This window comes from Parus major, chromosome 3, assembly GCF_001522545.3.
Source record: "Parus major isolate Abel chromosome 3, Parus_major1.1, whole genome shotgun sequence".
NCBI lineage: Eukaryota > Metazoa > Chordata > Aves > Passeriformes > Paridae > Parus > Parus major.
The window spans coordinates 83,229,995-83,252,621 of NC_031770.1; the positions used below are offsets into that span (position 1 = coordinate 83,229,995).

Consider the following 22,627-nt stretch of genomic DNA (forward strand, 5'->3'; position numbering starts at 1 on the left):
AATGTATACAAAAGTATATGTAAAACCCTTGTATTTAGAATTTTCACTTACCAAAATGAAGAGACAACCAGAGGCAAGTTTTGTGTGCTCAGGAATAGTAGAAAACACGGACAAAATCAAGCAACCAAACACAAGGAGAAAACTGAAAAAGAAAGAATATTAATAATTGTTAATATTTTACAGTACCCTGATCCAGTATCTATATTGATTGTACTTCACCAACATTAATGTAAGACTGTCTCTGTACAGTCTTCATTAGTAGAGAGGAATACAGCTACCACTTAGTTCATTAAAGACATTAGAATAATAACCTGTTATTAAATCTCTATGTTTCTGAGCAGCACTGCTAGAATTCAGAGAAATAAGATTTTCTTGGGAAAATGACCCAATGCACACAGACATTATTTTTTGTATCACAATCATGTACCTTTATGCAGTCCAGATAATCTAAGTGTTTTTAAAGTAAGATGTCCAGTAGGAGGTTTGCTTCCCAGGTCTGAAAAATCATTTCACCTACAACTGGCCACAAATACCTGCTGCATAAGCTTACTGAAGAGTGAAGTTCTATATTGCACCTAGCTATCCATCCAAAACAACCTCCTTCTGAGCAACAGCCTTCATGTACAGACTACCTGAAGTGAGAGGTAGAGCTATGGCATCACTGTCCTCAATGAACAGGCTCCATTCTGAGAACAAATTTAGTATCATGCAATCCACTGAAGAAGTGCAAACAATTACACAAGCCAGACAGTTATAATCAGGAAAACATGAGCACAATTTTGAGTTTACATGAGCCTGTATGTTTCATGATTCTGATGAACACAGACAAAAAAAGCTAAATCTTTTTGTGAGGAAGATCCAAACAAATGGTATCACTGCAGAAATTCTTGCACATGCCATGTCCAACCCTTAGCAGTCACAGCACATGTGTTTGTGGACACGAGCCAGCAGAACTGGTATTGCTGTGACACATAAACTGTTGGTGGTAAGAATAATCCATTCCTCTTGCACTGCTTCACCAACAATACCACTGTGCTAGTGAAACCATCTACAAACTGGATCAGAAAAGAGGTTAATTTTACCCAGAGTATCATGAATTGACTAATCAGCACCCAGTAATAATTGATTCTACCGATGTTTTGCTAAATTCCTTCTTGAAACACTTGTCAGTCATGCTGCACAATGAGTCAACCAACAAAAAACAGGTCTTTGACTATTGTCTGAATTGCTGGCACTCATTAGGTGATGTTCTAACCCACATGAATAGGTATTGTAATTAATGAAGATACATATCCCTCCCTGCCCTTATCTTGACCCATGAGCCTTTCATTATACTTTCTCTCTTCCATACAGCTGAGGAAGGGGAATGATAGGGAGGCTTTGGTGGGTACCCAGTGTCCTGACAGGGTCAATGCACCACACACTGTGAAACCCCTGCCCCCAAAGATTGCAGAACTTGGTTGAAAAAGGCCATGGTCTGACTTTGAAGTGAGCTCTGCTTCGAAAAGGAAGTTGGACTGGAAGACTCACAGAGGCTTTTTTCAACCTATATACTTCTGTGTTTCTGACTGCTGGATATAACAATATATTATTGCATTTGCATACACTTGTGCTTCAGGAGCTATGATTACTTTTTCCCACAGAACATATGGACTTTTCATAATGATGTAATATAGGAGTGCTATAATATATTCAATACATTACATACAAATATAAGTCTAGTCTTCAGAATTTCTAGTAGAAAACCTTTATCTGCAATACAATACGACTTTGGAAACACATTTTGTAGCTTATTACTTAACTGCTGGGGAGAAGTTCTACTCTGAAAATCAAATATGGTAGAAGCTTGTGTATAAATTTTATTAAGGACTGTAAATAAATCAGTATCCAGGAAGATAAAGTGGACATTTGGCATACACCATTGGCAAGTCTTATCTTCTCGACTAGAGAAAGGTGAAGATCAACACATGCTTCATGATTTAATTAAAGCTCAAGACTCATGGAAAAACTCAGGCACAAGTACAGGCTGGGCAGAGGATGGATCAAGAGTGGCCCTGAGGAGAAAGACTTGGGGGTGTTTCTGGACAAAAAGTTCAACATGACTTGACCTGTTGGGACATCACCTAGAGGAAAGACACTAAACTGACCACAGTGCTGGACCAGTTCTCTTGAAGACAGGCTGAGAGAATCAAGGTTGTTCAGCATCCTCAGAAGTGAAGGCTCCAGGAAGACCTTAGAGCAGCCTTCCATCACCTAAATGGGGCCTACAGGAGAGCTGGGGACGGGCTTCTCACAAGGGCATGTAGTAGTAAAGACAAGGGACATGGCATTAAGCTGAAGGATGTAAGATTCAGATGAAGTTCTTTACTGTGAGGGTGCACTGGAACAGGTTACCCAGAGAACTTGTGGATGCCCTGTTCCTAGAGGTGTTCAAGGTTAGGTTGGATGAGCATCCTGGTCTAGTGGAAGGTTCTCTGCCCATGGCAGTGGGGTTGGAACTGGATGATCTTAATATCCCTTCCAACTCCAAACCATTCTGTGATTCTATTTTTCTCTGATTCTATTTTTCTATGATTCTGTGGCTCTGTGATAAGTGACAAAAATCCATCTTGTGAACAATTTTTCTCCCCTTCACTTCACTTTATAAAAAAGGAAAATCTCATAGAACATTACTGGAAGTTTCAGCTGCTACAGCCTTCAGATGCAACCCCCCTATAATTACATCCTACTGACATAGGCATAAATGTGGTTTCTTCTCATTAAGGCTTGCATGGAGGGCAAAATAAAATTAAGAAGTGACTAAGAATTTACAGTAAAAAAACGTAATTTCCTTTTGCTGAATTTTTTAGACCTGAATCAATTAAAATGACATTTGCTTACTTCCTTCATGTTTAGGTATTAAAAATTGCTCGTTTGATTTTATTCCTGTAATACTAACTAAATTGGAGGCCCAGTTGTACTGGGTCTTATCCAATCACACGATACCAGTTTTCACTTGGGAGAGATTTCTTATAGCACAATTATGGAAAACAGACACAGCAGGAAAAAATAAAATTTCTTGTTCCCATATCACAGTTGGAGACCATGCCACAGTAAAGGTAAGCTTGCCTAAGGCTACACAGAAAATCTTTACATGTGGAATAAACCTGAACCTTTTAAGTCACAGCCCAGTCCTACACAAAACCATCCTCCATTCACCCACCACTTGCTTTGCCATAGTCTGTCAGGAGTATGATTTAGAATATCACTGTGGGCAAGGTGTTTATTCACAATAGATGGGAAAAGTGAGTCAGGAGAGGGAATGAGTACAGTTAAGCAGTGTATTAATCAAAATAAAAGCAAATATTCAGGAAAGCCAGGTGCAGCATGGCTTAGCACCTGGTTGACATAGTTCTGCAGTTTATCCATGAAAAGCAGAAACAATCCTCACAGAAATACATAAAAATAGTATTGGAAAGAAATTTTTCCAAACTTCTATAACTCCTGCTCTCAGTTTTCCTAGAAACTCAAAAGGGCATGGAGCATCATTATAAATTTTTATTATTATTATTATTACTACTATTAAAGAACAAAAGAAAAATTTTGACATTTATCCACCCACACATTCAAATATTGCCCCTCTGCCCCTCATTCCTCCCTCAACACAAAACACTTATTTTAGTGCCACTCAGCACATTATGTCTATAATTAAACTCTAAGCCCTTCTGTGGAGGGGAGAAACCCAGTCCTGCTAGCCTGTCAAAACTAAAAGCATACATTTAGGTGCTGTAAAACACAACACAACAGCAATAAAAGCAGAATATTTTTAGTAGTTTATATATCAGTGAAGTGCTTTCCTTCAGGGTAAACTACTAGTGAGGCTTCACAAGTTATCTTTTTAGTGCAATCTGTTTACTCAGGCCATGCAACGAAAGCACCTCTCCTTTTTCCCAGCTGGAACTGAAGGCATGAAGAATGCAGCAATAACTTTCACCTGGCTGAATGTTAAATGAGGATCTGCCCAACAAAATAAATCCCTAAGGTTCAAACATCACAGTGGTCAAAGTTTATCAGAAATGGTTCTTTCCTATTATGAATTATTTCTCCAGTGACAGATGAAGTGTAGACGATTGCATTAAGCCCTGGATAGTAATTTGATAACCCTCAATAGAAGAAAAAGTATATTCCCATGCCATCATTTGAACTGTGTGCTACGATACATACTATACAAGACCATGCTGCTGTAGGTAGAGAGTAGTAAAAAGCAAAACACAGAGCAATTATATTTGGCCTCTAGTGATTCGATCTGGATCATATAATTGTTCAGGCTGAAAAAACCAGATGGTTTTTCCTCATGCATTCACTATCAGACAGTAAAACATATGCCTTAGGCAGCAACTTCCCATAAAATTATTCAAGTACTGCCATAGCCTTGTATTTTATGAAAAGCAGCAACTTCCATTTTGTTTCAGCAGTAATCAGTTTTGTTGCAGATCCTTTCATCTTATTCCCTGCTCCTGAAAGCATATACTAATTGGAGAAAAGCCAGTTTATGAAAGATCTTATAACTCAGAAGCTTTGATATTTAATCAATCTACCTCTCATAAACTTTTCTAATTGGTTAATTAGGACCTACCAATTCTCCATTTATATAATTTTCAGTAGAATTTTACTACTGGTTGATTTAAGAGCTGTTCATATGGAAGAGGATGTTTAGCTTAAAGCAATTGTTAAATTATTCAAGGAATATCATAAAGACAAAACATACACCCTGGGAAGATCTTTAAGAGCTATTTTGCTACATGACTTACTGCTAGAATTAAAATAATTGAAAGTTAAACATCTGCAAACTTTTGTGGCCTCTTCTGTAAATAATAAAAATATATCACCGTTTAAGCGGCATAAATAAGTGATTAGACCACCAGAGTTATTTTCCAGTATTATTTGAGGTCTGATTTAATCCTCATACAGGTAAGGGCATTCAGGATTATGACCAAAACTGTTTGCAAGCCATTGGTAGTGCCATTATCCTGGATTAGGTATGGAAGGTAGAAAATGTTTGAAAGCTTTTGCCTACGCTAACTAAAACCAAAAAGTAGCTCTTACTTTTCTCCCTGACATACTAATGCAGTTTCTTGCAAGTTTAGAGGAAGTTGTTTGCACTCATGAGGTCTGAGCCTACAAAGAAGCTATTTGAGCCCCTGCATAAGTAATTATTTCCACAGCCAGGGGCAGTGACCATGCTTTCTTGACAGTGATCAGGATCTTGCTGAGTTGAGTACCCAAGTGATGCCTTTATATGATTTTTTAATCCTGGAATGCATAAAATCTGTGTGAGGCATTAGATAAATAAATGTGCTGAAGATTATACTGGACTGATAGCACTAATAGATACATCACAGGGTAAAATACCCAGAGGAAAATCTATTAAAAAAAAAAGAAAGGAAAGACAGTCTATAATAGGACTATTATACTTTCATGGAGACTCTTAATTTTGGTGAACAATTCTCACAAAAAGCACAGGGACAGATCTGCCTTGGCTAGATGTTATCAGCACTCTCCTCCCTTGTGATACATGAAAGGGAGAATTTACAGATTCAGTATCTCATGCTGGGGAATACAGAAGAAAAAAACATCATCTCCTGGACCAGGAGTTACTTTCGTACATGCAAACAATTTTCAAGGCCCCAGGTTCCAACAGAGGAGGAATTATGCATATTGTTCACCTGAGAGCTGGTGTACCACCTTCCATCCCAGAGCAGACGTGAATGCTCAGGGCAGGAAGGCAGCACAGACCTGACAGCCCCCTCAGCCTCTGGGCACTTCCTGGTACCTCTGAGCAGACAGCTATCCTGATGGCTGGGAATGCCTTCTCTGATACGATATGGGAAGGGAAAAGCTGAAGCATTTTCTTCAGGAAGAACTGAAAATGAAAACATCATCTAATGCAGGCGTGAGGTGGACATTTACACAGGTCCTGCGGTATCTCCCTTAAAAAGTAATCTTTTCAACATTCCTATAAAACAGATAATGCACTGCTGACATGGTGGAAAAGAATACAGTTTAACAGTTTTGATAACGCAAGCCATGTGGATTAAATTTTCCATCATTTATAGTTTCAGTGTGACTTGTTTATGCAAGAAAATGAGATATGACAAAGGTTATTACAATTTGTTAAGCATGTTTGACAAAAGCTGCATGGAAAATAAGCACTCTTCCATAGAAAAAGCTCATAAATTTCTTCTGTAGACTTCCTTTAGAATGACTTGCACTTCAGCTTTTTCTTCAAATGGAAGAGTGTAGCATGTTGAGGGCTTTATACTGCACCGCCTTCTACTCAGAAATAATACAACCTTGGCCATGGAGAGGTAGAGTATGAAGACCTCACAGTCTTAGAATAGGAAAATAATCTCAATAGGAAACTTAGTAAATAATCTTTGAGAAAAAATGTATTGCAACAAACCTGTCTTTTTATATATTCTTTCTTTGGGTTAATTTCTACCTTTTTCAGAAATACAGAAATTTGAAATGAATTTCATGTCTGACTGTTCTAAACTGATCTTAAACTGATCATACTGCTCAAGCAACTTATTTAGAAAGGTGAGTTTTGTCAGGCTGTGATGGATAAATTCTGTTTTAAAAATATTTTTCATTGCACTGTGGGATATTTACTCTTTCTAAAAATTAGGACAGTTTATCAAAAATGAAGCAGTTTACATTTCCATAGTGAAAATAAAAGTGGTGTCAACCTAAATTGATCTTTTATGTCATATTTTTAAGGAATTGTTTTAGCAGAGTCTACTAAGTGATAGTTTTTGGCTTCTATTGACAAGGCAATGAAGAGGCTATAACAGGAGATGATACCAAAACAAAGCAAATCAAATAGCTCAGGCACCTATGGGGCACAAATATAAGTATCATTAAATGCACATTTGATAACCCATTCCATCACAGACAAAAAAAAAACACATCAAGGTAAGTTTCTCCATGTTTCTAAAAAAGGAGGCATTGTACTTCCTTGGGCAAGCACATTTGCTCAAAACAAAACAAAACAAAACAAAACAAAACAAAACAAAACAAGAAATGCTTTTTTCTTAATGCTCAGAGATACTTGTGACCTAGATATTTTCTATTTTCACTTACTTCAACAGGAGATAAGAGAAAAATAAGAATAAAGCATGTGCTCCTCCAGATTTTAACCATTTTAATGATTGGGAAGAATTATACTGATTTGCCTCAAACCTGTAGAAAATGACAAAATGCTCCTTTTATCATTCTCAAGCTTTTTGTAGACCAAAATTTTCAAATCTGAATGCTTAATTTAGTAAATAAAATTTGTATTTAGACAACTCTGTAGGTTTTTTCTTTTGCATCAAATAGCTCCAACACCCAGTGACAAGTCTGGTAGCTTACATAGCAACCTTTGCTTGACCATAGACATTTCACAAGAAAATTAATTTAAAATATGTATAAAAACTATGCTGTCTTTAACACTGAACACAGGTTGCAGAATTTATATAATTTTTTAAAACATATACAAAATTAAGATAAAAACTTTTTTATAATGAAATAGAGACAATTTAAAGAATTACAATATGAAGCTGGAGAAGCGAAGACCACTATATAACCTTTTTTTTAAAATAATTTTTCTATTTCAGTCTATTTTTTTATAACTATTATTACAACCTAGGGCAAAAGGAAGTACTCAAATAACCTTTTTCTGTAAAACTGTTTGCATACTGTACTTAGATGTCTTGCTAATGAGAAAAATAATTCTTAATATTAGAACTGTATAGATGTGAAAGGAAGAAATGTGTTCTGTAATCACCAGCATAATCCACTATAAAATCAGCACTTTGGGTCTTTGGGATTTAAGGTAAAAATACTGCCACTACCACGTTTGGTTGCTTTATTTTTATTTTTTTTTTTAAGTAACAAAGCAAATGTAAAAGAACAGAAGGATTGTTGGGCTGCTGGGTACTTTTTATGCCACAAGAGTTGTCTGTTTGCTTGGTGCTCAGAGTGCAGCTCTGGCTCTGGCAGAGCCAAGGTGTGATTTACTGCAGCAGGGCCAGACATCGTGGCCTAATCGACCATCAGTGGCCAATGGTGCCAACACTGGCTTTGGCAGCTAAAACTAAGAAGGAAACACGCTGTGTTGGGAGAAAAACAGCCCGTCTACCTTATCCTCTGGAGTTATTCCCACTCTGTGATTCACTGGGTCCCTGAGTGCTGTGGCAGGGAACGACATCCCAATGGCTGCTGATGGCCTGCACCATTACATGCTGAGGATGGCCATTAGAATAATTTTGGCCTCGGTAAAACACCACTTTCCTAGACAGTTCCTGGGTATGGTCTGGGAGTTACCATGTATCTGGCTGAAATTTTCCTCTGTACTTGCCTGTATCCATCTTTTACTATGGATAGGTACTTCTGGATGTCAAGTTATATTGTTGAATAAACACTATCATAAAAGCCTATTTAGCAAATGAGCTGTAATTTACATCCTAAGGACATATCACAGCACGAGCCTGCCAGAGTTCTAGAAGCATTTGGACAATGCTCTCAGGCACATAATGTGATTCTTGGTGCTGTCCTGTGCAGGGCCAAGAGCTGGGCTTTGATGACCCCTGTGGGTACCTCCCAACTCAGAATATTCTTTGATTCTGTGATTTCAGTACTGTTTTACATCTTAATCAAAGGTAAAGATGGGGACAAAATCTATTGAAAATTTAATCATTCAAATTCAGGTGCCTATTTGACATATTTTAATAAAAACTTGGAATTAAGACAATTATACCAACTTGATTAAGTGATGTTGATACTGTGGGAGGCACTCAAGGCAGCTGTGCATTTTCACCTAAAATACTTCATCCTATTGAAGAGCTGGGGAACAAGAATCAGTTTCCTTATTTCTCTTATTTTTCTCCAGTAGTATATTATATACTGGATTTTGCTTTTGTTTTACATTTGTTTTTCTTTGATATATAGTCACCAACATTGACAATTAGGGAGTTTTTCAGGGGAAAGGACACTCAAATTCATTCATACAGAGATACTGTACAGTAGCACATGAGCAAATGTTTCTTTTAACCATATCTCTCAAGAAGGCATCTTAGCAGCCCTTGTCTACTTCTACAAATTTTTTATCCTTGCAGAAATGTGAACAAAAAAGTACCCACAGTGGACAAAGAAGTACCCACAAATTCTCCAATAATAGCTTTCCAGGCTGCAAAAGTAACATAGTTGTTCTGGCAGTAATGCTTAAGTCCATGATATAGATGAAGAATCTATAGGATACTTGGCTTTGTATGGAGATTCCAATTTATTTTCCATCATTAAATGTGGTTATCTCACATGTTAACCAGAATAGTAGATAGGAAAATAAAGCACACTTTAAAAAAATATTTCTTTTTAAATAAAAAAAAAAAATTAAGTGGAAACATCAGAGCTTTGAGATGTACCACATCATTGGTTGGCTGTGGGAGGAATGGTACAAAGTGATAAAAAATCAGAGATACTAATTAATCAGATCACTTTGTGATTATTCAGTTCTACAAGCTGATTAAGACAGGATTGATTTATCATATTTGATACACTGAAACACAGAAGAATGTTTTTGAGCACTCCTTTGTGGAGTGTTAAAAAGGAGAATGAAGAGGCAAGAGCAAGCCTGTCCTGAAAAAAACCCATTTATTCATGATGGAATAAAAAAAAGTAGTAAGCATAACAGTATTTACAAGTCCAGGCTACCTTACTGCCCCAGTATCCCTCACAACTACAACAGAAATCTAAGCAGTCACAAATGTCAGGGCTCATTAAACTAAGCAGAAAAATGCTGTAATATTATCAAGAATTAGCATTTTAAAAATTTCTTTAATGTACCAAGATCTAGGTCTTCTTTCTCTAACTTTATTTACTCCTAGTAACAAATAGCTGGGCTTTGGTTTTTGTTGAAGCCCTACAGATGACTTCAGTGGAAGCATGGCTTGTGTTGGGAATTATGATCTAACTCATAAATATCACCGTAGCAGAGAAGATGCTGTTAATTTCCTATAATTTTCTCCCAATAGTAAACAAGGATATAAATGGAACACAGAATATTTTTCTAACATAATGCACTGTTAGTATTAAACTTACTTCTAAGAATCAATCATGGTGCTTTAGCTCAAGAGTGTTCAGTTTTATACCACACCATTAGTCTTGTCTTCCATAATCTAAATAAATCCTGCACTTTCTGGAATCTGAAGTGCCCTTTCTTGTTGTTAGGCAGCAGTACTAACAGACCAGAACCTGACTGCAGAAGCATGTGAGATTGCAAGAGAAGAATCCCATCTTGGAAGGTTCAAATGACAATTAAAATTTCCTGGGTTTAACTTACAGCAAAACTTTTCTCCTCTCTATGCTCATCCATATAGTATTGACAGGAAAGCTGCACAAAGTCTCAAAGCTGAGGGTGCACTGGGGTATCTGCCTATTTCCTCATATGCTCAAGTTTCTTTGTGTTTAAAAGTAAAGAGAAGAAATACACTTTGTCAAGCACTAGGTCTTGCTGGAGAGGGTACAACAAACAGCTCATGGCTGTGTATCACATACTACTTTCAGAACAGAAAACTTCTTGCGGTGCTGTTTATGTCTTGAGACCTAAAGCAAGATGTAACACTTCCTTTTTGCAATAAGCCTTTGTTCTGTCCAAGTCTCTATAGTCAAAGCCCAATGATGTGACTAATTTCCTCTATTTTTCAGGGTCTTTAATCTCATAATCACCCCAGCTGGAAGGAGTGCTACATAATTTCTTCTGTGCACCACACAAGATACTCAGAGGTCCCTACCAGGAGGGCTGCAGAGCACACCAGCAGTGACTGCAGGGTGGAAGGGCAGCGCTGGTGTGCCCACAGCAGGGCCTGCTTCTGCTGGGCTGTCTGTCCAGCTGCTGCTCACACGTCTGGCTTCCATGTGCCAAAGCTCTGCTTCTGCACTGCTTCGGCAACAGTAATGTTTCTGTTTCAATAATGAGTTATTTTATTAAATGCTGAGTTGCAAAGGTTCTGGAACAACTGTTGCACTTATACAGAATGTTAAATACACAGAGATCACTTATTTTCCGTATGGGGAAAAACTTGCCCTTTGATCTTAAACACATTAAAGCTGCTGCTTGCCTGTTTGAAACAACACATGAGGGTGCTTTTACTTTCCAACATTTTATCTTACAGTGGCTTGCACTCTTTGCCAAAATTGTTCTGCACAGAAATTTGTGTGAAACAAGTTTGCATTTATCAGACATATTGCAGGCACAGAGACGGTCTTTAGTGAATTTTATTTCAGCAGATCGATTTCCTTTCACACAGGATGATCCTGTAAGCACTTCATGAAGTTTTTAAGGCCAGGCTGGATGGGGCTTTGAGTAATCTGATCTAGTTGCAGGTGTCTCAGCCTGCAGCAGATGCGTTGGACACAATGATCTTTAAAGGTCAGTTCCAGCCCAAACCATTCTATGATTCTGTGATTCCATATGCATCGTTTCATCACTGGTGATTGCAATGTACATGCTGAACACTGCATACTTCCAAGGCTGGAGAAGAAGCCCTGGAGATCCCTTTGTAAACCACACAGTTGAAGTCAGTTTCTTGGAGCTTCAACATACAAAGTATAAGCCTTCAGTAGTTGTATGGACTGTACTAGTAAACGGGATTGTAATTCCCAGAACAGGCTGACATGCATCTCTGCTAGAAGGAGAAAAACACTTCTATCAGTACAAGGAAGTCCAGTTGGTTGGTATATTTCAGCTAAGAACGACTCCTGGTTCTTTGAGAGCCAAAGCAACATCTCTCTGTGACTCCCAACACAGAGTAATACCCTCTGCAGTGTACTCAGTCCAGACAACTCCATCATAAGACACAGTGGTGCTGTGGTGCTGTTTTCCTGCATTAACAATGTGAACCTGAGATACATGATAATTTTGCCTCCTACAGTTCATAAATGTTCACATTAAAAATCAGTGCAGGGTAGGCAATGAATAGCTTTTGCAAATTATGAGCCTCTGAGAGTCTAAATTTTTAACTGTCTTTAAAATATTAACTCAAGTGCATAGAGTTTTGTTAGAATTGAGAATTGGTCCTTCCTAGGCTAGGAGTAATTAAAGCTATGTATGGTGCCCAGACAGAGCACTTCCAGCACAGCCAGGAATTGTTCTTAATTGAGATACACCAGCCGACTGCACCTCCTTGTAGTGAGAGCACTGCTTTTCTCTTTCCAACAGAGACGCATGTCTGCCTGTGCCCTGATTCCTCAGGAAGCCTGACAAGTGGAAGAGTGGATTCAGGGTGAGCCAAAAACACTTTATATATTTATGTGTAAAAAATGTGTTCTGCTCTTTTCCTATATTCTGTGATCCATTATGAACATCTATTTACGTAGCTTTACACAATGAATGTTGAACAGGACTGGGTATCTTGATTTAAGTGAAAAATCAAGTAGCAGTATCCATCCATTCATATGAGAGCACACAGATAAAAAAGTAACCCAATCAACCAATATATCAAGGCAACAAAAGATCATTTAGTCAAAACTTCCTATAAAACTGTATGAAATAAACTGTGATGACAAATAAGTAATCAAGAATCTATCTGTTAGAATCAACATATTAATCTCTAATGAAACTCAAGTTACACTGTCTTCTTTTACAAAGGAAGTTTGTAAAAATCACAATCCTATGTTGGCTGGAAGGGACCTCCAGCAGTTACCTTGTCTAGTCCCTGCAGAAAGCAAGTTCAATTACATCAGCTTGCTCAAGGTCGTGTCCAGTCAAGCGGTGAGTGTCTGCAGGCAAGGAGGCTGTGACCTCTCTGGACAGCCTGGTACAACACCTGACTGACTGCACAGTTACATTTGTTTTCTTAACATGTAGTTTCAATCCTTACATAAAAACTCTGAGTGTCACATTACTCCTCAAAGTCTAATCATCAAACAACTTTGTTATTTTATTTTTCCCAGGTCACCAGACTCAATCTGCATTGAGTGGATGCATCACTCAATCTATCTACATAAGAACAAGTTGTCCTCATGAGTTGGGATGATGGGATAGTCTGCATTCTCATCCTTCTGGTGCTATTCTCTCATAGATATTCCTCCTTACCCCAATAACCTCACTGAATTAATTTCTTCTAGTTGAAAACCTAACATTAATCACAGAATCGTAGAATCACAGAATGGCACCTTAAAGAGAATCTAGTCTCAATATTAAGGCCTCTGAACTCAAAATAACTTCACAGTTCTTTGTAGTATTCTCATTACCTGCATTTCTATTCTTAGCATTTTCTTTCCTGTTATTTTGCTGGTTATTTTTCCTGCAACCCAGGCAAGAACAAAGCTAAACCACTATTTTTACTATAATGATAGATATGGGTTTAATTTGCTATAAATTGAGTTACTTGTTCATATTCCTTTTATCCTGTCAGAGATTTATTTTATCTTACTGAAAAGTCAAGAAATATCACAAAGCCTGTGCCAATGAAGTAAAAAAGGGTGCCTGATAATGAGATTTTTATTATATAAATCATTATTAAAGATATAAATCTTTACCAGTACTGAAGGGTTTTCCAGCAATTAGCTGGTATCTTCAGACACAGAAGCCCTGAGTAGCTGTTTTGAGCTGCCATGCTTAGGAGTACTCTTTTGCCTGTGGAGCACTTTTGAGGCTCAATGCAGTGATTAAATGCCCAGACACAGGTTCAGATGTCCAGCAGTGCAGCACTTTCATTTGGAAATGTATTTATCATCTCTTTAGCAGGTATGTGATGTCTTTCCACAGTGTTTTTCCTCTAGCTGTGGCCACAGTAGGTCACATGCTACACCTGCCCACCTAATCAGCTTTTTGGTTTAGGGGAAGAATGAGGATTTGTAATGAGAGACCTACAGGATCTGTTTGAAGACAAAAAGGCTACTTCAGCCAGTGTGCTGTAATGCAAGCACAACCAGGGTGGCTGGAAGGATTTTGCACAAATGCAGACCACAAGAGAGAATTACTTTTAAAAAATGAATATTCACATAATTCTTGGAGCTTATGACTGGGTATGAACAGGAGCTCACTTAGCCAGGCTTCTGAAGAGCACTAGTGGCTGCAGCACTTCACGAGACTGAACTTTTCCATGTCATTGTGACATAGGAAGAGCACAGCCCCTCCACAAGGCCCTGCACCTGCAGGCACCCTATGGAAAGGGCTATGCAGGCAGACCTTGGCCTGACTGCAGAAAAAGTGAAAATACCTACTGAGACCCTGACAATTTGATCTGCTGGAAGATTTTTTCTTAACTCTAGATTTGATCTCTAGAACTTAACAAGAAATAAAATGCAGATTTTTGCTTCAGAGGAAAAGGGAGAGAGGAATCAAAAGTCTTTGATTTTTCTTCACAGACAAAAAGAAAAACTCCAAACCCTCCCACTTAGTTGCTTTTGCCAGTTGCCTCAGGAAGTCTGTGGCTGGCTGAATGTAGATCAGGTAACAGCTAAATGAAGCACTTGAAAGTTTCTCTAAATAATTTGATTTTTCCAGAACTTAGAAAAGAAAAGTCAACCTGGTAATTTGAGTCCATATGAGTCTGCTTTTTCATGGAATAAAGTTTTCTGTGAAGTTCTTTGCCATTTCACTGTCTGGACCAAAGCCCATGCAGCCCTTGCAGCAGTGACTGGAAGCAGATATGAAAGGAAGACTGTGGAGGAGCCAAGCTGGTTTTTTACCAGCAGACTGTGGCTCAGGGGCTTCCTGAACCTCCGACTGTGGATCTGAACAAGCTCTGCTGCTATCAGGCTGTCTAATCTCAGTTTTGGAAACCACGTACTTTTAGCATGCAAACAAACTGGGAATGATTACAAAATCTAAGAAACAGCTCTATTAAAATGTATATTTTCATTTGTTCACCTGAACCTACTCCTTAGAATCTGCCCTGTTGCCACTTCTGTGTGGCATTCTGAGTGGCTGTCAATCACTATTCCTGTTAATCTGTTTGCATCTTGACTTTTTAAAGCCTTATTATGGGCTGCTACAGAATGAATAATTTTTTAGGAACTAGGGAAGTTACAAACAGAAGTGAGCTCTGATTTCCAAATTCTAATCCAATGACCACTGAACCCAGCTCATGTCAGGCCAAGCAGGTTTACAGCATTAATGAATGCTGGTGTCTATTTTCCATGACTCACAGTGAGGTGATATGTCTGGAATAATCTCCATCTGCCGGCTTCTGTAGCTTCATGACCAGATCTGTTCTGTGGAGACAGCTACGCTATGAACCTGAGCCACTCAAATACTTTAACTGTATGTATAGTACCTAACATTTCTGCTTTGCACCACAGCACAGTAGCATATTGTTGTTACATAATGTAACACTGCTAGTTCAAAATATGTTTATAACCTGACTGATAGAGGTTGAGACCAAGCAATTTTAATTTAAATTTTAAAAGGCACAATTTTGCCTTTTTTTGGTATTATTGCAGTTCCTAGGTAAGTCTCATATCAGATGGAGGAAAAATGGGGCTAAAATGCAATATTTGGAATGGCATTACAAAATATCCAAGGGGAAAAAAAATCTCTAATTGGCAAATATATTGTAACATCTAGCCATGTTTTGTAAAATAATGATACAGTGTGGGTCACAGAATCACAGAATGGGTCAAGGTGGAAGGGACCACACTGGGTCATTTGGTCCCACCTCCCTGCTCAGGGTCATCCCAGAGCACATGGCACAGGATTGTGTCCAGATGATTCTTAAATACCTCCACTGAGAGAGACTCCATACCCTCCCTGGGAAATCTCTTCTGGTGTCAGTCACCAACACAATAAAGGAGTTCTTCCTCATGTTCAGGTGAGGCTAGCTCCTGTGCATCAGTTTTTGCCCATTTCCTCTTGTCCTGTTGTTCGGCATGACCAAGAAAAGCTTGGAAACATTCACTGTACCTGGAAACACCCTCCCTTCAGGTACTGATAGACATTGCTGAGGTCCCCTCTCAGTCAACTCTTCTAAAGGCTGAACAGGCTCAACTCTCTCAGCCTTTCCTCATAAGAAGGCTGCTCCAGTCCCTTCACAGTCCTCTGCTTGACTTGCTTCAGGAGCTCCCTGTCTCCTGTGTCCTGAGTAGCCCCAAACTGGACACAGAACTCCAGACTTGGCTCACTAGAGGTGAGTGGATGTGCAAGTTTACCTCACTCGACCTGCTGGCAATGCAGTCTTCCTAATGCACCACAGGATACCATAGTTCCGCAGCAAACAAATATAAAAAGTCTTCAGCTCGTTAATCTCTGGAAAAATAAAACTGCTGCTAGCAGCTTCAGTGACTCCTGGTCCCCCTAGCCTCAGCAGAAACTTGTCTTGCATATGGAAGACTAAAGCTGGACCTTGGGTAATTACTGCACAAATGCAAACAGCTTGCTTTTAAAAAATTCTTCTGTGCATGTTGAACGTATGTGATAGATTTAAACAGCATCATAAATGTAAACTGTACTTGAGAAAACTGTGCAGCTGGTAAAGTCCATAAAGATAAAAGAAATGTTTCCATAACATTTAATTTTAAGTTGACATTTATATAACAAAACTATGGTAAAGCTATGTTTAGCCAAAGTTGTTTGCATATTTTGCATCGTATCACCACAGGCTCTCTCCCTCATTTATATAGTTACCAGATTTTGGTAACCACATTTATATAGCAGAGGCAAGAGCTACCGCAAAAGGAAAACTGAAAACCAGAGAATTTGTAACATTTGGATAAACAAGCCATCAATCCTCGTGTTGTAACTAATCAACAACTGGATGTGTTCACTTTTGACTAGGCCAATTGCCCTGTTTTGAGTAACAGAGACACATAGCAGAGTTCATACCAAGTCCTTGAACGTTTAACTGTGAAAATACCCCAATAAATATGATTTTAGTTTGTCAGCCAGAAACACACTATTCTGAGTTATTTTCCTTAGCAACCACAAGGCCATAGAAATGTATTTTTTCAGTCCCATTGGCTTAGTAAGGAAAAGGCTTAATGCAAGCAGATCCCTTCCTGACTGCCACTGCAGTATAGAAAAGTTTCCCTTGATACACTAACCTTTTTAAGAGATGCAGAAACAAGCAATTTTCATGTTTGTGGGGTGACATGTCATCCCACAGAAAAGAATCTGCAAGAGTTTTGCTGTCATCATTAATAAGGTTAAGATTTCCTGATTCAGCTGCTTTTTTCATAACAGATCTGGTTGAGAATCGTGTATCAGATTTTCAGTAGCAAAAGTGGGTCTTCACTGCACTTACAGGTGAGACCATAGCATGTGTCAGCCTGCCAGGGTCAGCTTTAAATGAGCTAACTTTAGTTCTGACAAAGTGCAGCCAAAGCAGCACAGAGGTTAGCTCAGGCTAGCTGGCCCATTATTCACCCAGTTTTCCAGACAGGCTGTGTAATTCATGCTTGTGCTCCAGCCCAGCACAATTACACTACTCTCATTCCCAGGTTGATTGCATAAAAACTAGCTCATGAGTGTCCACAAAACTCCTGCTGACTTCATCTGAAATTTTGAAGGTGTAAGAATGCAATTTACCACACAATATTTAAAATAAATTTCTCAAAGGACCTCTTACAGAAGAGTATCATGTTTATCTTTGTCACCACATAAACAGACATTCCTTGCGTACAAGTTAAAAATGAACAGAATATCATTAATAAATGCTATGAAAAAGCCTGAAAATTTCAATGAAATGGGAACTATAGGAAAGTATGTGCATTATAATCAGCAAATTCCAGGGCTTATACTTAAAGTGTCAATTAGGTTACATGACACCAGTGGACTATCAAAATACAGAGGAGCCACTTCTCACTGCTGTTGGTTCTTGCAAATCTGCTAATAGAAATGAATCCAAGAGAAATAAAAGATTATACATCACACACCTTACTATTCAATGAGTAAATGTCTCAGGAAGATGCTGAGGACACTGTTTCAGCCAGCACTTTCCACATGTCTCCCTCCCTGCTACAGTGCTGAGAATAACATCACAAGCAGTAATAAATACAGAACAGCACTAATCAGATTTATGTATGAAGGGAAACTAATTTCTTAGCAAAGCTTCCAGCTCTTTTTAGAAACCTCTGATGTTTGAAAGAGTAAGTATTTTTGCACACAAGGGTCAACAATGAAAGACAAACCTTGAAGTCAAAGAAGTATGTACATGGAAACAGTACAGAATCAAGTCTGAAACCAAGATTCAGCTTTCTGTTGTGATGGCTGCAAAAATTCTTAGGCCTAGGGGAACCCTGTCTAAGGGCGTTTAGTTGCAAATGTACAAATATGCATTCAGTGAGAATTTTTAGAAGTTCCTCAAATTTTGTACCTTCAACAGAATTCCTTCAAAATTTAGCCCAAGAAATGTGATAGTAGTTTTATCCTTTTTGCCCTGAATGCCATTTAGAGGATTTCAAATGTGGTGTTATGAATGACAATATGGTCTGACTACAGTTTAATAAGAGTGTTCACTTGTATCACCCAGTATTGTGAAAGAAAAGTAGTGATACATTACTGATAATGGTTAAAACCAACCGACTGCCACCCCTAAGAAGAGTGATTGAAATTAACTGTGCAGTTTAAAATATCTTCCCATTGCTAAAAAAATGCACTTTGCAGTATTAAATCAGAGAAAAGAAACTTTAGATAAAAATATTTAGGAGGAAAGTTGTAGTTCCTTAAGCGTGTCTAGAAAGCATTCAGTATATAGGAAGCATGGTCTTGAATGGATATCACAGGCTTAGATACGAGATTAAGAGCCAATTACAACTCCAAATTATTTCAGGACATCAAATCCGTGTTTTCTCCAGTTCATTTTCTATCTTGCAGGCTTCTTTCCAAGTTATTAACAGTGTGGGTGAGACCATTCTTGTCTTATTTACCAGACCTGAGTGTCACACTGAGAGGAGCTCACAGGGAAAAGACACTTGGAAGTGAAGAGATGGAGTTCAGGGAACAGCATTATATTTACAGACCCCCTGTGTGGGCTGTGGAAAAAAAAAAAACCAAAACCAACCTTCATTTTTCACATTGAAAACCTTGACAAATCAAGCATCAAGAAACCATGCTCTTGTTAAGACAGCCTTGAAGACAAAACTGAAATAAACTAAAGGTAGCATATTACGTTGTATAATACTGGAAATAAAGACACAAAGTATAGATTGTTGACACAAAATATAACACAGGCTTATTTAAGAATATATAAAACATAATTCAGTAGATGACTACTAAGGTGTTTCTTGCACAGCATGGTGTAACAGCAACAAAATCCAAAACAATGGAAATTATCTTCAAGTATTGCAAGTGGTAATAAAATGATTTTCCACATTTCATGAGCAAAGAGTACTTTTTTGATATTAAGAGATAAAGGCAAGTCTTTGTCCCCAAAATGATATCAAGATGAGAATGGAAGCCTTGCAGAGGGAATATTGTAAAGATACTCAGCATGAATGTAATGAGATTCTGCAGTGAAGAAGTTTCTGGAAGCATGAATGAGCACCGGTCATAGCTTTGAGTTAGGACATGTAACTGTCTAATCCTGTCAGGAGGGTCAAGAGAGGAAATGTAAAGTATAAGTGACAGTAAAACACTTGCCAAGGGTCCACAGCAAAGAGATCATGCAACAGTCAAGGGTAGCCGAATCAGAGCAACAAAAGAAATAGAGGGTCAAATAAATTTCTTCTACTGTTCTGTTCTCTATTGCATAAGCATATTTAATTTTTTCATTTTGCTCTAACAAAAAAAACCTTTGAGAAGTTTTCTGTTTCAGAGTGGTACTCTTCCATATACAGAGGTCTCCACTGCTTGGACTGTGTTTCTATGTTCTGCTGACTTATCTGTAATAAGTGGATATATAATGTTGAAATTAAAAAGTCTTACAGACTAAGTAACAGCATTTACTGGACTTGGGAATGAAAGCTAAGTAGCTTTAAATGACTTGAAAGTTATAAAAAGAAAAAAGAAAAAAAAACATAGAAAGAAAGATGAGATAGATTATGGAACAATAGCCTGTTAAAATAACCTAGTCTAATTTTTATAGCTGCTCAAGTGCTCAAAACATAGCCAAATTTCCATGATGCTACTGACTTAATGCCTTTGAAGACTTATGCCAGCAGACTTCTCATATCCGAACAAAGAAAACAAAAACGTATCTTTTCCATGAGCTACATACAAATCTTAAGTTAACAGGATCCAGATAAAAAGGTAATAACAACTGACAAGATTAATAAACTACATGAGCACACACACTGCATTGGCAGCAGGTTTCCATCAGCTCGAATCCTCAGGCTTGCCTTTCACTTCTAAGCTCCGTGTAGTTGTATTAAACAGATGTCAGACACAATTTTACTGCACAAGAGGAGCCAAGCATCCAAGCCATCCTTTGAGCTAAGCTTCTTTGAAAAGATGGTACATTTCATCAGAACTCATTTTGTGGTCCACACTTGTTATCTTAGAGGCAGGTCAACAGAATAGGGACCAGTCAAAAATACTCCCTCCCACCCATCCAGGTGACAGCATGAGATTTAAAACAAAGGTTTGGGGATGGTGTGTGAGAAAATGTCTGGAAAAACATATCTAGAAAACCCAATGAATATGATGAGATGGGAGTTCAACTACTATAACACAACACCTATGCTTGGCTCTAAAAAAACTCAAAAAGCCCAGCCTTAAAAAGATGAGGAAAAAATGTGGTAGCTGGCAATTACTAACCTTGAAAAATTATTCTCAGTGAATTGCTCTCTTTTTCAGGCAGTGTAGCAAATATCAAATCAGCACTGCAGATAGACACTCTAACAAATAAGACTTCAAATGAAAGCTCTCCTTCCATCACACACAAACAAGTGTGTGCTGCTGACACAGCATCAGTTACCCACCCAACTGCCCAGGAAAATCTCAAACGATACAACACAAAACCTGCAAATTCATATGCAAAACACCTTCTTCTTGATAAGCTAGCTTTTATGGAGCTAAATAAAGATTTCAGATATATATTTAGAATTTTCTTCTCCACTAAAGTGAGAGAAAAAAGCACATTGGGATTATCTAGAGGAAAGATGAACTTTTTCTGTGGCTTCAAGAAGACTTCTTCATTTTATCTTTTTCATGGATTAATGCCCAGTTTTCATATTTTCAAAAACACACCGTGTGGTATGATGTAATCAGCATCCAATCCCATTTACTGCCTAGCATTTTATGCACATATAACATATGTAGCAATTTTGAAGACAGCATACTGATTCCTTGTTTGGCATTCAAAACAGAGTCACCACATTTCCTTCCCCTCACCTGCAAAGAGCCTTACCCAAAATTGGGTAAGTAGCTGATCTTCTGGTGCCTATGTATAAAATCAAATATAGAAAGCCTTTAAATCATGGGCTGCTTAACATGAGTAATTGTCCTGCTCTTATTTAAAGGACAGCAGCTGCTTTTCTTGTCTCCAAGGCCAGAAGTGGCTCAAAGGTCACTGACATAATCCATGTTCTAGCTGGGTTCAACTCAACATTATTCATCTAGCTGTTCCTGCTCTAGCAGAAACTGTTGCTTCCTCAACTCATTTAGAAAGCCTTAGTCCTCCAGGGAAGAAATCCATTGCAGCCCTACACAAATTGGGATGTTCCCCCATACTGAGATGCAAAATAGCTAAATGACAATTAAAAACTATTTCCATATTCTCCATCATTCCAAATCTAGAACAAATGAGAACTCTTTACATATTTATTCGGCACAACCAAGTCTGAAGTTTTCCAGAAAAAAAGGAAAGATGTATCCTACAGGAGGAGATTCCTTGGTGAGTTTCAGAGTTATTTCTTTGGTGCAAGACTGAGGAAACCCTCCTGACTGGTTTACTTAGCAATTCAATATAACAGAAATTCCTGATAAATCACATGTGATTATTATATTAATGATACAAATAATAATTTGATGACTTATAGATATGTTTCTTACAATGAAGTGTAATACTTTTGCCAAGGAATATATTTTTGCTACAGAAAGAAAATAACCAGTAGGCATCGTGTTTTATGCGTACAAAAACTTAGAACTCACCAATTATTTAGGTAACCTCCACTCTTCATTTTGCTCTCTATTACCACCAATTAAACTGTAGTGCAATTCAAATATTTTTAAGTCATATATTAGCTGTGTTTTACATGTTTGAGATATGAGGTGGAGGGCTCACCATTAGGCAACTCCAACAAAGACATCTGCAGCATGGTTGGCTGGTTGTGATGCCCTGAGCAGGTATTTTTAGGATGAAGTATGTTTAATAAGTTTTAGCTTTTAAGTTAGGAATTAGGAAATTAACTGTTTTGGATAAGAGTGATGGCATATCATAGCCAAAGTCCATCTTCCCCTCCTGTCTGAAAGCTCTCAGTCACAGCAATACAGATGAGGATATGAGATTCAGGGAAGCATATGGAATACTCCCTAAACTCTAGTGCAGCACAGAGCCTTCCAGTACAAGACACAATGTTTTTGTATTTAGTATCTGTTGACACGCTTATCTTTGATAAATCTGCTTAGTTTCTTCCACATGATCTCTTAAACCTTGTGCCAATGTGAAAGCATTAAAGGGTCTCTCTATTGACTGTAAAAACTTGGAATCATTCATAAACAGATGTC

General features: G+C 38.0%; 1 protein-coding gene across 1 annotated transcript in view; it reads right to left on the minus strand.

Moving 5' to 3' along the window:
• Positions 1-22,627, minus strand: part of KCNQ5 (potassium voltage-gated channel subfamily Q member 5) — a gene marked incomplete at its 5' end in the record, with an annotated part of 280,876 nt that overhangs the window by 86,537 nt on the left and 171,712 nt on the right. Inside the window, one exon of the mRNA XM_033512930.1 lies at positions 52-142. Coding sequence (XP_033368821.1) covers positions 52-142 — 91 coding nt within the window. The remainder of the gene's footprint in view (positions 1-51; positions 143-22,627) is intronic.